At 27.3% G+C, this 13,813-nt stretch overlaps 2 protein-coding genes across 2 annotated transcripts in view; one reads left to right on the top strand and one right to left on the bottom strand.

The window, feature by feature from the left end:
• The window catches only part of LOC101234826 (RAB11-binding protein RELCH), a 61,207-nt gene extending 55,335 nt beyond the window's left edge, over positions 1–5,872 (bottom strand). Inside the window, exons 1-2 of the mRNA XM_065816751.1 lie at positions 5,580–5,872; positions 2,678–2,770 (exon numbers count right to left, since the gene is read on the bottom strand). Of these exons, the coding sequence (XP_065672823.1) occupies positions 2,678–2,770; positions 5,580–5,820 (334 nt within the window). The 5' untranslated portion in view covers positions 5,821–5,872. The remainder of the gene's footprint in view (positions 1–2,677; positions 2,771–5,579) is intronic.
• Positions 5,873–10,210: 4,338 nt separating this feature from the next.
• On the top strand, positions 10,211–11,409 carry LOC100209020 (NSFL1 cofactor p47). The gene has a single exon (XM_065816926.1). The coding sequence runs from the start codon at positions 10,241–10,243 to the stop codon at positions 11,396–11,398; it is 1,158 nt and encodes a 385-aa protein (XP_065672998.1). The 5' UTR covers positions 10,211–10,240; the 3' UTR covers positions 11,399–11,409.
• The last annotated feature ends 2,404 nt before the right edge of the window (positions 11,410–13,813 follow it).

Here is a 13,813-nt window from a genome sequence, read left to right on the forward strand (position 1 = left end):
AAATTAGCATCTGCTAAGGTTGCATTTCTTAATCAAGCTCGACACTTTCTTACTCCGGATTCTATTCTCTATCTCTATAAATCTCAAATCCAACCTTGTATGGAATACTTTTGCCATATCTGAGGCGGATATTCTAGTGATACCTTTCTCTTTTAGACAAGGTGCAAAAATGCATTATAAACATAGTTGGACCTGCTCTTGCAGCCAACCTCCAACCATTATCACATCGTTGTAATGTTGCTTCTCTTTCTCTTTTCTACAAATACTAAATGGGCTCTGCTCTAAAGAGCTAGCATCTCTTGTGCCATGTACTAAAATTCATTCTCGTGTTACTCGTCATTTAATTAAGTCTCATCCTTTTTCTGTGACTGTTCCTAAGTGCTCCAAAAACTCTTATTCATCTAGCTTTTTTCATCAAACATCAGTTCTTTGGAATCTTCAACCTTCATCTTGCTTTCCTGATTCATATAATTTGTAATCCTTTAAGTCATCTGTCAATTGTTATCTTGCTCTACAATCTTCATCTTTTCTCTTCCAGTAACGTCCAACTTTAATTAATGGTTACTTGCAGCCTTGTTGGAAGTGAAGATGTTTAAAATATATATATATATATTTGTTAGAAAATGTTTTTTAAAAAATATATACAGTAAAAACTATGCTGTGCAGAGGTTGCAAAATTTATTTTACATAAATTACTAATGTAAATCATACTTAGCAAAATATGAGAAAATTGAATAATTAAATTGGTTCCTCTCTATTAAAAGTAGCAACCTGATTTGCTTAAAATTATAAATTATGCAGTATAAACTATATTTAGCAGCGACATTTGATTGGTTGCAAATGAACTAAGTTGTATCAAGGTATATTAAATATATTCTCAAAAAAACATACTTTTGTTGAATCATGAAAAGTAAAAATCTTTTTTTTAATTTTAATTCACCTCCCCAAGGCCACAAAGGACACTACAGTTGAGAAGGCTACTTTAGTTGTGGTTACAACCCTCTCTCAACTCTATAACTCCGAAACACAAACCTTGATGAACTAGGTTGCTGCGCGGAGATACAAGTTGATCGCAGTACAACCAGGACATGGTTGGGATCAAACTCAGAACTTATTGCTTATAAGGCGAGTACTCTACTACTGCACCACTACAGCCTGATGTAAGGTGCTTTTAAACTGGGGTCTTAAAAAAACACTCATCTTGGGCAGATAACTGTATCCAGCTATTGTCTTGTAAAAGGCCTTCTAGGCAAAGACTTTTTTTTTTTTTTTTTTGTTATTCACCTCCTCAAGGCCATGAAGGCCACTACAGATGAGGAGGCTACTTAATAATGGTTATAACCCTCTCTCAACTCTATAGCTCCGAAACACGAACCTTGACAAACAAGGCCGCTGCGCAGAGAAACAAGTTGAGCGCGGTATTGGTAAAAAACAAGTTGAGTGGTGTAGTGGTAAAGCGCTCACTTATGAAGCGAGCGCTTTACCACTACACCACTACCGCATGACTTTAGGGGTAAGTAGAATAATTCTGCTAACTAGCCTTGAACCTCTTCTTTATCTATTAGGCTGGCATAAATCTGTGTAAGCGTAAACCTGTGTTACATTGTTTTCTGCCTAGGATGATGAAACCTGGATCTTCTTGACTCTACTCATAGATTTTTGCTTGTGCCTCCTTGATAGTGGCTATGTAATTTTTTCTGTTAACTCCTAATGAAGGTACAGCTCTAAAACTCAGTTTAATGGTTTTAGGCCCAGCTGATAGCAAGGATTCCTGGATTAATTCCATCAATAGCTGCAAAATATCATAGTATTAACAGAAGGCATGTTATAAATTCGGGTTAATTAACAGGGCTGAGATAACAGCATAGCTTATTGCTTAGGAGGCCGTGCTCTATCTATGAATGATTCAAGTTCTCTTTAAACTTAAATCAAGCAACAACTGAGCAGGTGAGAATCAGAATGGTGAAAGTTAACGTTTCTGTAATTTGAGATTTTTAAGGTTTCATTAGATTTACTGTAGAAAAAACCCTACAAACTAAAAAAAAAAAAACAATTACCAGTTTCTTTACATAAACTTACACCTTACACTAGTCTAAAATTTAAAATAATGATGCTTTGTAATTATAAAAATTAATTAAATTGATAAAAAGAATTTTCTTTCCTTTAATATAGTTTAAAAATTTTAAAAGTAAAAAAAAATTGTAAAACAAAGCCCTTTAAATTTTTTTTTAAATGTATATTAAATGTAATAAAATAAATTTAAATTTCTTAATATTTAATAACAAATATAATAAAATAAATTTAAATAAAATTTTTTTTAAAAACAGAAAGTAGAAAAAACATTATTTAATATCTGTTTTTTTATTAAAATAAAAATTATTTCAAAATTGCAGTGTTTTTTACAACAATTAATTACTGCTTAATGTTTTCAGCATAAATTATTTAATTTATGCCGAAAACATTAAGCAGTAATTAATTGCTGATTAAATATTTCAACTAAAAAAAGTTTTAGCATAATATAAATGGCTTAACAAGTAGGTAAAATCACCATTTCTTACGTAAAATGCGAACAGCAAAATGCTTATTAACAAAACCTGCATATATATCATCAGTTATATAATAAATAAAAAATATGCTATGTTGTATTTATACTCATTAAGCAAAACAAATTTTGCACCTGCAATTCTTTCATCAGTTTCATGGGCATCATCATCTGAGTAACGAGCAAAATCATCAATGGAATCTAATGTTAATACACTAGGTGCTTTACCTGAAAATTACAAAAAAATATTGAAAAATTTATTATGCACATATATATATTTATTATGCTCACTTCTTTGTCAGATAGTACAGTGACCCTTGTACTATCTGACAAAGAAGTGAGCCTGTACTGACAAAGAATCCCCTCACTAGCCTTGTACAAAAAAAATTAAAGTTAATGTATAAATTTATTATTGACCTCAAAAAGTCTTCAAAATCAATATTCTGGTAATTAAAATTAAGATATAGTTAATTTTGTCATAAAAAAATCACATAATGCCTATGTATCAAATATTAGGTCAATACATTATTCCGGTCATTAAATATTGCTATTTAATGAAAAAAAATTTTAATATTGCTACATAATGAAAAAAAAAAGCATGTTGCAAGAATATTATGTCAGCATAAATAAGAAAACTGAAACCTGCATTTCTTAAGAACCGTAAAGTTTGGAGGTTCTAACTTTTTAGATATAAAACATGTTTTAAAAATAAGTGAAATCTGTAACTCAATTATCAGAATGACTCAATTACAATGTTTTTCTTTAACAAGGATGAATTTAACAAATTAAAAAAAATTTAACAATAATTTCACATGTATTAATTGTTTTCTGAGGTAGTTTGTTTCATGACTTAATAGTTTGTTAGGGAAAGAAGTTGAACTTGCTGTATTTGAAACACCTATATTTCAATTATATCCTCATGACAATAGATACTTTTTAGCCACTTTTTCACTGGATTGTGGTCCATAATTGAAAAATAGATGTTTCAAGCATAGCAAACTCAACTTCTTTACCTAACAAACTGTTAAATCATGGAACAAACTACCTCAGGATATCAGGGTATCAATTGGCATCAGGGAATCAGGGTATCAATTGGCACCTGGATAATACCAATAGATATCCTTATAATGTTAATACCTTGTAAAATTTAAAAAATTTGTAATATTAATCTATCTCTTTTCTATTTAAATATCTTGAAAAAAACATTTTATCTGGTATTCAAGGCCCCTTAGATTTTTAATCCTTTTTTCAATTTGAACAGTTTTACATCTTTTTTTATAGTATGGATTTAATAATAAAAATATATTAGGAGAAAGTTGTAAAATATATCCATAAAAATTGTGCTTTATTAAACCAAATTTGCCTTTTCAATTGTTATTTTAACATGTTGTTCCTGTTTGAAATTATTACTATACATAACTTTTTAATGATAAACTATTCATATATGAATAAAACAATAAGAAGTTTTGGTAAAGCTACAGTTAAGCAGCCTAAAATAATTTTTTTTTTCCTTTATTATTCAAATTTATTTATTTATATGCTTCTTGAGATTCAACACCAATTTGAATCTATTATGAGCCCATGTTAATTACAATTTTGTAATATTCATAAAGATCAGAGTTTCATAATACCCATATGTTTATCAAGCTTGATCTTGAGGATTTTTACACTTTTTAAGGAAATAATTTCTTCTGGTAGTTTATTCCTTCTTTTTGTAAGATCAATATCTGCGCATGCTTTATGTCTTCTAATGTTTGCAGCTGGACCATTTGCTGAAATAGAAAATGCTGCTTTTGGTTGTTGATACCAAAACACTTAGTCCAATTCATGAAAAAAATTATAATATTAAATTAAATCATATCTTATACTCCTGGTTTTTAAGGAAGTTAGTTGGAGTTTTTTGAATCTTTTTTTAAGGATAAATGCTCTAACTCTGGAATCAATTTAGTTGCTTGTTATTGAACAATTTCTAATTTATTTATATCATTTTTAATATAAGGATTCCATATTGATGATGCATATTCAATAGGTCTTACAAAATTGCAGTACAAAATCTTTATTGTGTTTTTGTCTTTGTAAGTAAATGATTCAATTAATTGACCTAATCAACTATTTGCTTTATTTACAACCATATTTACATGATGATTCCACTTGATAGTATTTGATATTAACACACCAATGCCTTTTTCTTTAGTTGTTGAATCTAATTTTGAATCTTTTATATAATATTCAAAATTTTTATTATGTTTTTCAAAATGCATGATTTTACATTTATGATGTTGAAATTTATCACCCATTTATCAGACCATTCTATTAGATTATTATTATTGTCTTGCAAGCTTTTTGAGTCTACTTAGTTGTCAATTATAGCAATAATTTTGTTATCATCTGCATCAAGTTGGCATTTATTATTAATTTTAGAGGGTAAATCATTGACATATAATAAAGACAGTAATGGTCCAGTAATAGATATTCCTTATGTTTAAAAACTCTCCGCTGACAAAAACACAATAAGTGAAAAAATAAAATTATTTTAGACTGCTTAACTGTAGGATTACCTAAATATACAAAAATTTTATAACTATTTTATAAATATTACAAAATTATACTTTGATGTAAAGTATTGCATAATAAAACATATATGCCAAATTGATAAAGTAAAAAAGCTTTTACAAAATTGATAAAGTAAAAGCCATACTTAAACTTCAGGTTAAATAGAAAAATGATTTTTTACTATTAATTTTTTGGTTTATAATTTAGTTATTTTATTTAAATTCAAACTTTTTTACAACATTTGTTAAACGTTATGAAACTTAGTTAACATTAGGGTGTCACCTGTAAAATATTAATGGATTTATTTTATGGTAAGGAAATCAGATATGAAGGAAATAAATACTTAAGAAACAATAAGGATATTGACTTTCTTTGTATATGACAATGAACCTAGGAGAAATATTCAAAATTAAATGATTGCTTGATACACAATCTTTCCATTTCAATTGATATTTACATATATTCTTGTTAAATAGTTACATACGTAAAAGTGATAAAGGGTCGAGTTTAGCTTGAAATTCGAAGTTGTTTGGATTAGAAAAAAATTCCTTTAATCTTGATGAACCCTTTCCTGATTCTATTAATTCAGTTTGAAATTCTAAGGCAGTGAGAAAAAATCTTTTTTCCAATAATAATTTAGCAACGCTATCTATTTCTTCGACTGACTGTTGAGCTTTACTGATTAAATTTGATACCAGATTTTTATCTTTCTCTTTTTCAGCCATTTTTGTTGTTTTGAATTTAGTAGCGGTTGAATTTAGTATCTGTGATTAAAATAAAAAAAAAACGGCACCGATTAACAAGCGCTTACTAACTTACGCATGGGTTTCGTTGAGAAGCAAAAGCTGAGTCCGCTTGACAGTTAAAAATCAATTAAAATCTCAAAAAATATATGATGCATAGCATAATTTTCTCCGACATAAATAACCTATTCCTGTTTATGAAACTAAGCCAGATTTTATTAATAAAAGTAAAAACAAAGATGGTTGCACTTAAGGCAATTGGTAAAGCAAATAAAAGTTTTCGAAGGGATAAAGAGAGTTTGTCAAGCTATAAATATTATTATTTTGAAAAAAGAGAAAGTAGAACTTAAATCTTATAATCATTTTGTTTAAGTATGAATTGGACATCCATTGATGATGATCCACTCCATGATTGAATTCCTGACAGATTCTAATTATAATTCAACTTATAATGTTAATAGTGAAATATTCGATAACTCAAAAAAATTGAAAAAACTATGAACACCCAAGCAAACATTGTTTTAGAGAATTTTGTGTGGACTTTTATAAGCATTTCTAAGTAATTTATTGGAGTTTTGCTCATCGGATTCATAGTGGACCTATAGTGGCAGCCGCTATAAATGGCGAGCCGATAACTTTCCGACATGCTTATAGTGGCTACTCCTAGGCTAGCACTTTTGGCGGCTGTCACTAATGGTCCACTAAGTAACCGATATGCAAAACTACAGCAGTGTGCTTAAAATACCTATATAGGTCAACTGAAATTCCGCTATAGTATATTCTCTATGCAGTTTGTACTGAAGACAATCTGGCAAATAATACAGATTTTATTTGATTTGTAGCTAATTGTTCTTTTTTATTACTGACTCCAGAAACTGTATCTATAAATAACAGCATTCTAACTATATAAAAAACAATTACAAAAAATTATTACAAAATTTATTGGTAATAAGCAAAGAAACAAGCAGAGACTATAAACCACATCACGAGATCATTTTTAGATACACACATAAATATTTTTACATAGACCATTATTCTTTTTTTTATTTTTCATAGACCTATAATTTTTGTAATATTATCAGATGTGATTTGATGGAAGTGAAATCTATGTGTACATGTACTAAATCTTTTTTTATATTTATTATACGAGATGATCAATATACTTTTTGGTAGCTGTATGAGGTCTGTACTACCAGATTGATGAATAAATTTTATGTACAATATGTTTATATGTTTACGTATGTGTTTACGTGTGTGTGCCTATGTGTGCGCGTGTGTGTGTATGCGTGTGTTTGTGTGCTTACATCAACTGCCCAGTGGGCACGGGAACTAAAATGGGAACGTCTTTTGAAAGTTCAGAAGTCATCAAAACGAGCAAAAGACGTCTTAAAGACGTATTTTTCGGTCCCATTCCCACTGGGTGACGCTTAGGAATAGGCGTACATAATTGTACACAGAGTGTCAGGGTTAATGTTGTATTACTTGTATACAATATGCATACTTGAATAAAATGTTTGTATAATAACAACTCGTGCGGTAATAAGTATTTTGTTTAACAAAGTAAATAACAAGTGCTGAAATATATATATATATATATATATATATATATATATATATATATATATATATATATATATATATATATATATATATATATATATATACATATATATATATATATATATATATATATATATATATATATATATATATATATATATATATATATATATATATATATATATATATATATATATATATATATATATATATATATATATATATATATATATATACACACATATACATGTTTTAGATAAGTAAGTAACTAAACGAGAAGAGAGTAATATACGCATATTTTGCTTAGAAATAACATAACAAGAAAAAAGCGTCAAAGCTTCATCAAATATTTTATAAGCCCATTTAAATTCGGAACTTATATCAGAACCACTAAAAACCTAATCAGTTTTTCTTTGCTAATTTTGTATACAAGTAAAGTTTTGAAAATATCTCCCATCAAAAAGTTTAATGTTTTAGTTATAATCGTTTTCATTCAATGTGAACAACAGGTTCTGCATAGTCTACTCGCCAAGTTTAAGCAATCTTTATTGTTGTAGGAACCAACTTTAATTTCTTATAAACTATCTGGCATTATTTTATTTTTAACATCATTTGCTAATTATCCACTATAAGTTTCACTACAAGGCCAATAAGCACTGGTTTTGTCTCTTGATGTTTTATCTTTACGGATTAATTCAAAGTATAGATACCTTTGATCAGTAGATAAAGTTTTTTAAATATCTTCGTCAATATCTAGTAAATTAATTTCAATAAGCAAGTCTTGAGTTACATTAGGTGTTGTCCATAAAGTACGTACGCTTGGATGCGGGAGAGGGGACCGCAAATGGCGTATATGATGTGGAGGGTAGGGGGTCAAATTAAAAATTAAGGAGACACAATATTTAAAAAATGTATAATAAGATGCTGGGTTGGTAGGTTAAAAGCGTAGGTACTTTTAGGGAGGTGGAAGGTACTCAAAAAAGCATATATAAAAATGCGGGAGAGGGAAATGGGTTGAAATAAAAGTATACGTACTTTATGGACGACCCCTTTGTGGAAATTTTAAGATTTTTGCTAATATGAATAGGCTTACCAATATTGCTAAAAGTTTGTTTAAACTTGTGTTCCTGTTAATAACTGTCATTATTAGCCTTAAAAATTTGTTTGCCAGGCATAAACTATCGAAATAAGTTTGATTTTAATATATTTTTTAAAAAAAAGAGCGATACCTTCTTTTCAGCCCAAAAAAGGTAATTAAATATTTTTTTTATCCTAAATATTGCGTTTACATAAAAATGTTTTTAATTTCAGAGGCAGAGATTTGAGCATTTTCCACTAATCGTAGAGACCTAAATTTTTTTCATAACGTGACCTGAAAATATTTTGTATAAATGCAATCTATAAACTGCTACATTATTTAGATCAAGAGAAATAATTTATCAAATTTTTTCTCATTTTTTCCAGATTTGGTTACCTTATATATTAGGCGTTACTAAAAAAGTATAGTATACAATAATAAATAAATTAAAATAGTAATATACTAAAAATACAGTAATATACTAATAATAAAGCGATTGCTTTTCTATTAGCAAGTATGGGGTAGCTTGGTACAGCATTTGTGTGGGGCCCTAAAACTGCAGAATACAACTTCATTGTGTCATAAACAGTTCTAAAAATCATATCTTTTAATATTTACCGTCGATTTTTAAGAAATTTATGTAAATATAACACTAAGATATCCATTTATAAATTTATGTAAGTATAATACTAAGAAATATAGTATTTCAATATAAAGGCATTATTTATTGACGCTTAAGAATGACATTTAAAATGATATATTATCTGGATTTTTGAAATGTGATTTGTACCATTAGATGCATTATTTGAGTTATAATGATTTGTTTGTCTTTAAAGTAAAAACCTGCGTTTTTCTACGTTTCATACTTTTTATTTACTTTTTAATGATGTAAACATAGAGTGTATTAAAGTACCCCACCCATGGGGTATCTTGAAACAAATTTCTAGTATTACTATATAAATAGTCTTACAAGTTTAACCTGTTTAATTTTAGTAATTTATAAATTTAATTATGTAGATATAAATTTATTCTACAAATTAAATCAATCGTCTAAAAAAAATTGTTTTTTTAAAAAAAAATTTTACTAAGCAAAAAACAAAAGTTGCACTGCCCACTATTCCCTATATCTAATTAAATAACAATCATGTCATTAAATAATATTCATATGTTTGATGAGCAGGGTATTGCAGCTAGAGCGTTAAAAGCTTCTTCTTCTTCTTCTTCTTCTTCTTCTTTTTTTTTTTTTCTTCACCTAGTGTTACAAAAATGACGATCTTTGTAAAATTGTAAATTTGTAAGTTTTCAAGCTATATTAACTTTTTAATTGTCTAACTAGGGGTATTTCGGATCGAGGAATCAGTTAAAGCTGTTTTTGAATCAATCTTTTAAACCCGACTAAAGCTATGGTAAATACCTTCTCAGGTTGGTTTCCAATAATTGCATAAATGTTGTACAACAGTTTTGCGTTTTTTGTTGTACAATAATTGTTGCCAAAATTGATTTGATTCCATTTCTGCAACCTTTGTTTTAGAATATAAACTTTGTTCATTTGTAGAAATTGAAATTTTGAAAACATAGAAATAATTCTTTTTATGAGTTATTTTTTTATAAGGGCCAACTCATTTAAACTCATATGGCCTAAGCATTTATGAGATTAAAAGAGATTGTAAAGAAATTAAAAGAAATTGTATGAAATCGAAAAATGACCCGTTTTGGTGAGCTGCCCTAAAATTCCTCGGTTTAAATAAAAATATCAAGTTAAAAATGGCAGCTAGACACGAAGAAAGTAATCTAATTGCTGAATTTATGCAACTAACTGGTGCTAACAAAGAGAGATCTCAGTTTTATCTTCAGTCGGCTAATTGGCAATTTCATGCAGCTGTTGACACTTTTTTTGATAATGATGAATTTGTATCCGATGATAAAAATGTTGGAACAGACGAATTATCTTCGGTTGATACGGCTTCTAGTCAACGTATGGAAAGTCCACATAAAGTGGAAAATCCTATAAAGAAAATAAAAGTTAAAACAAGTAGCAAAAGCGACCGTTTTAAAACAATCGGACAGTTAAACGAAGAATCTAGTAGTGAAGAAGAAGGTCAGGCATTTTTTGCAGGTGGATCCGAAACCAGTGGTCAACAAATATTAGGTCCGAAAAAAACAAAAAGTGATATAACCAAAGAAATATTTGAATCAGCCAAACAACATGGTGCTGTTACATTACCAGAACAAAGGTCTTCTGATAATAAGAAAGTAAGTAATATTTTTAAAGGAGCAGGGTTTAAACTAGGTTCTGATATTCAACCATCAAAGCAAATAACACCATCTTTAGCTAAAGAAGTGCCTAATCAACCTACTAAGCATGTTGCTATTAAATTTTGGAAAAATGGATTTTCTGTTGATAATGGTCCTTTGAGAAATTTTAATGACCCAGCTAATAAAGATTTTCTTTCATCAATTTCTAAAGGTGATGTACCTGAAGAATTAAGACGTTTAGCTCTCAACAGTGAAGTTCATGTTGATATGGAAGATCATGGAGATGAAGAGTATATAAAGCCAAAGGAAATTAGAAAATGTTTTGAAGGTGTTGGTCACACTCTTGGTAGTCCCACTCCACAGATGACACACGAAATTTCAATAAAACCTCCATCTTCAAATAATATTTTACAATCATTCTCAGTTGATGATAGTAAACCTGTTACTACAATACAAATTAGACTTACAGATGGTACACGACTTGTTTCAAAGTTTAATTATGATAACACTATTGAAGATATAGAAAATTTAGTACGAAATGCCAGACCCTCAACTGCTCCATTTTATTTAATGACAACATTTCCTAACAAGGTTTTAAATGATTTAAAAATGACCATTTCTGATGCAAAACTTTTCAATGCAGTTATTGTTCAACGATTAAAGTAATTGCAAGCTAATTTAAATATATATATATATATATATATATATATATATATATATATATATATATATATATATATATATATATATATATACATATATATATATATATATATATATATATATATATATATATATATATATATATATATATATATATATATATATATATATATATATATATACATATATATACATATATATGTTAGAGTTTAAAAATGGTTTGTTATTTGTATAAATTATATAATTTGTATAATTGTATTGTTAATTGTTTAAAGTTATGAGTTTATTAAACTTTGTTATTTAAATGAATTTTTAATGAAACTAATGACAAAGTAATTTATTGTTTTTTCTTCAACAGAAAATTCTTTAACTATCTAAATACTTTTATATTCATATAAAATAATTTCAATTTTGTCAAAACTGCAAAAAATAACATGAGTGCAAGTTTAAACTTCAAATTTTTTTTAGCAACTAATAATATTTAAGCGACTTTTGAATTAACTAATAATATTTAAGCGACTAATAATTTTGAAACTTTTAGCCAATATTTAGAACTAATTATTTTAAACAAAATACATAAAATAAAAGATATATTAGAAAGATCCGATCCACAACAACAGATAAGTATCAGATCCTCCTAATGTATCTTATATGTAATTTTATGTATTTTACATTGTGTGTAAATCTGTATTATATTTATATATTTATATTTATGGATTATTATCTATATTTTGTTATGATTTAGATGCGTTTTCATATAAAAAGAGGCAGGGCAAGTTCTATTTTCAAGTGTTCTATTCTTTTTAGGCAAAATTCACTATACTGATCCTATACTTTTTCTAAAAAAAATTTTTAAAGCTTTAAAAGCTTAGCATTTATTTTGTTTATATTAAAACGAATTTAACAAGTTATAATATCTAATGTTCTAGACCACTAACCTGAATTTAAAAAATTATTTTTCTACATGTTTACAAAATTTTTAATGTACTTTCAATTGGAAAAAGTTTTTATTAAAAAAAAAACTGCGTTAAGAAATTAAAAAAATAAATAAGAAAGAAAAAAAAGGATAAATAAAAAATATAAGGAAGAAAAAAAAACTTAATAAAAAGCAAAAAGGAAAAAGTTATTGTTGCTTAGATACTAGTAATGTCCTGTTAATTTCTTTAATTTTTTAAAAGTTTACTTGTGATACTTATTTCTTTATTCATTATTAAAGTTTGTTCTTTGTGTTTATTTTTAATTTTTGTGTAGGCTTTAAAAAAAATGTGTGTGCAACTTCAGTATGACATTAATGATGTCATACTGAAATCAGCAGCTGCAGGGGCAAAAAACTATATAAAAAGTAATTTTTTTATTATTTTCGTTTTTGACCCCTCCACCTCCACATTCTTTTTCTAGAATTATAACTGAAAGGACTTGATAATTTTTATAATCAAGTATGTTCACATTTTTAACCAATAAAACTTCTATAAAATTCAAACAAATTTCAACTTTTTTCAACCCTTTTTCAAAGTGTTTTTCTCATAAAATAGTTCCAAATATACTTTATATATATATCTATTGATATATTTAACTATGTTTATTTTTTCGTTTTTTTTTTTGTTTTTTTTTAAATGTAGGTTTGTATACTAAACCAAATAAAATTTTATTCAAAAGAATTTTTCGCTTATTGTGACCCCTCTTCATGATATCCTTTGGAGTATTTTTCTGCCTTAAATTTTTAAAGCTATAACTTTTAACTAAAACAAAAAACACGTACTGCATAAAAGGTTTAAAATTATTTTTAAAATTTATTTTTATTACTAAAAAGCAAGCAAATGATTGGTACAAATTGATAACATTAAAACCAACTGGGAATAAGTACCTAAAATTTGGAGTCATTTTTATAAGAGTTATGATAACTATTTAAAAGGTATTAAAAGTAATAAAACAATTCAAAAACAATTTAATTTTTTAAAAAGTGAGTTTTTGAAATGTTGCTTTCAAAAACTCACTTTTTAAAAAATTAGCCAAATTCATTTCAGAGGCCTGGTCTCGAAATTAATTCGATGAAGGGAAAAAAGTAAAGATGGTAACTTTGGTATTAAAAAAAATTAACTAAACAATACCGTCGCTGCTGCTATTAATTCCTAATTCATTATAATTAAAAACGTAAATGATACAATAAATGATTTGGTACTTTCGAGGAATTGCGAAACAAAACGCAAATGTATTTATGTTATTTAAAGCTAAAAATAAACTGAAGCCTAATAGGCTATTGGATATTGTTATTGAATAGCAAACGTGTATTTTCTATGCAGTCTCACTTAAAATACCTAAAATTAAAACTGAATGGTCATCAAACAAGATACACAATTTTTTTTTGTATAAGCAACTTAGAATTTTGGTCAGAACTCGAATTGCTTATTTTTCAGCCAA

The sequence above is a fragment of the Hydra vulgaris genome, chromosome 13, assembly GCF_038396675.1.
Source record: "Hydra vulgaris chromosome 13, alternate assembly HydraT2T_AEP".
In the NCBI taxonomy this organism is placed as follows: domain Eukaryota; kingdom Metazoa; phylum Cnidaria; class Hydrozoa; order Anthoathecata; family Hydridae; genus Hydra; species Hydra vulgaris.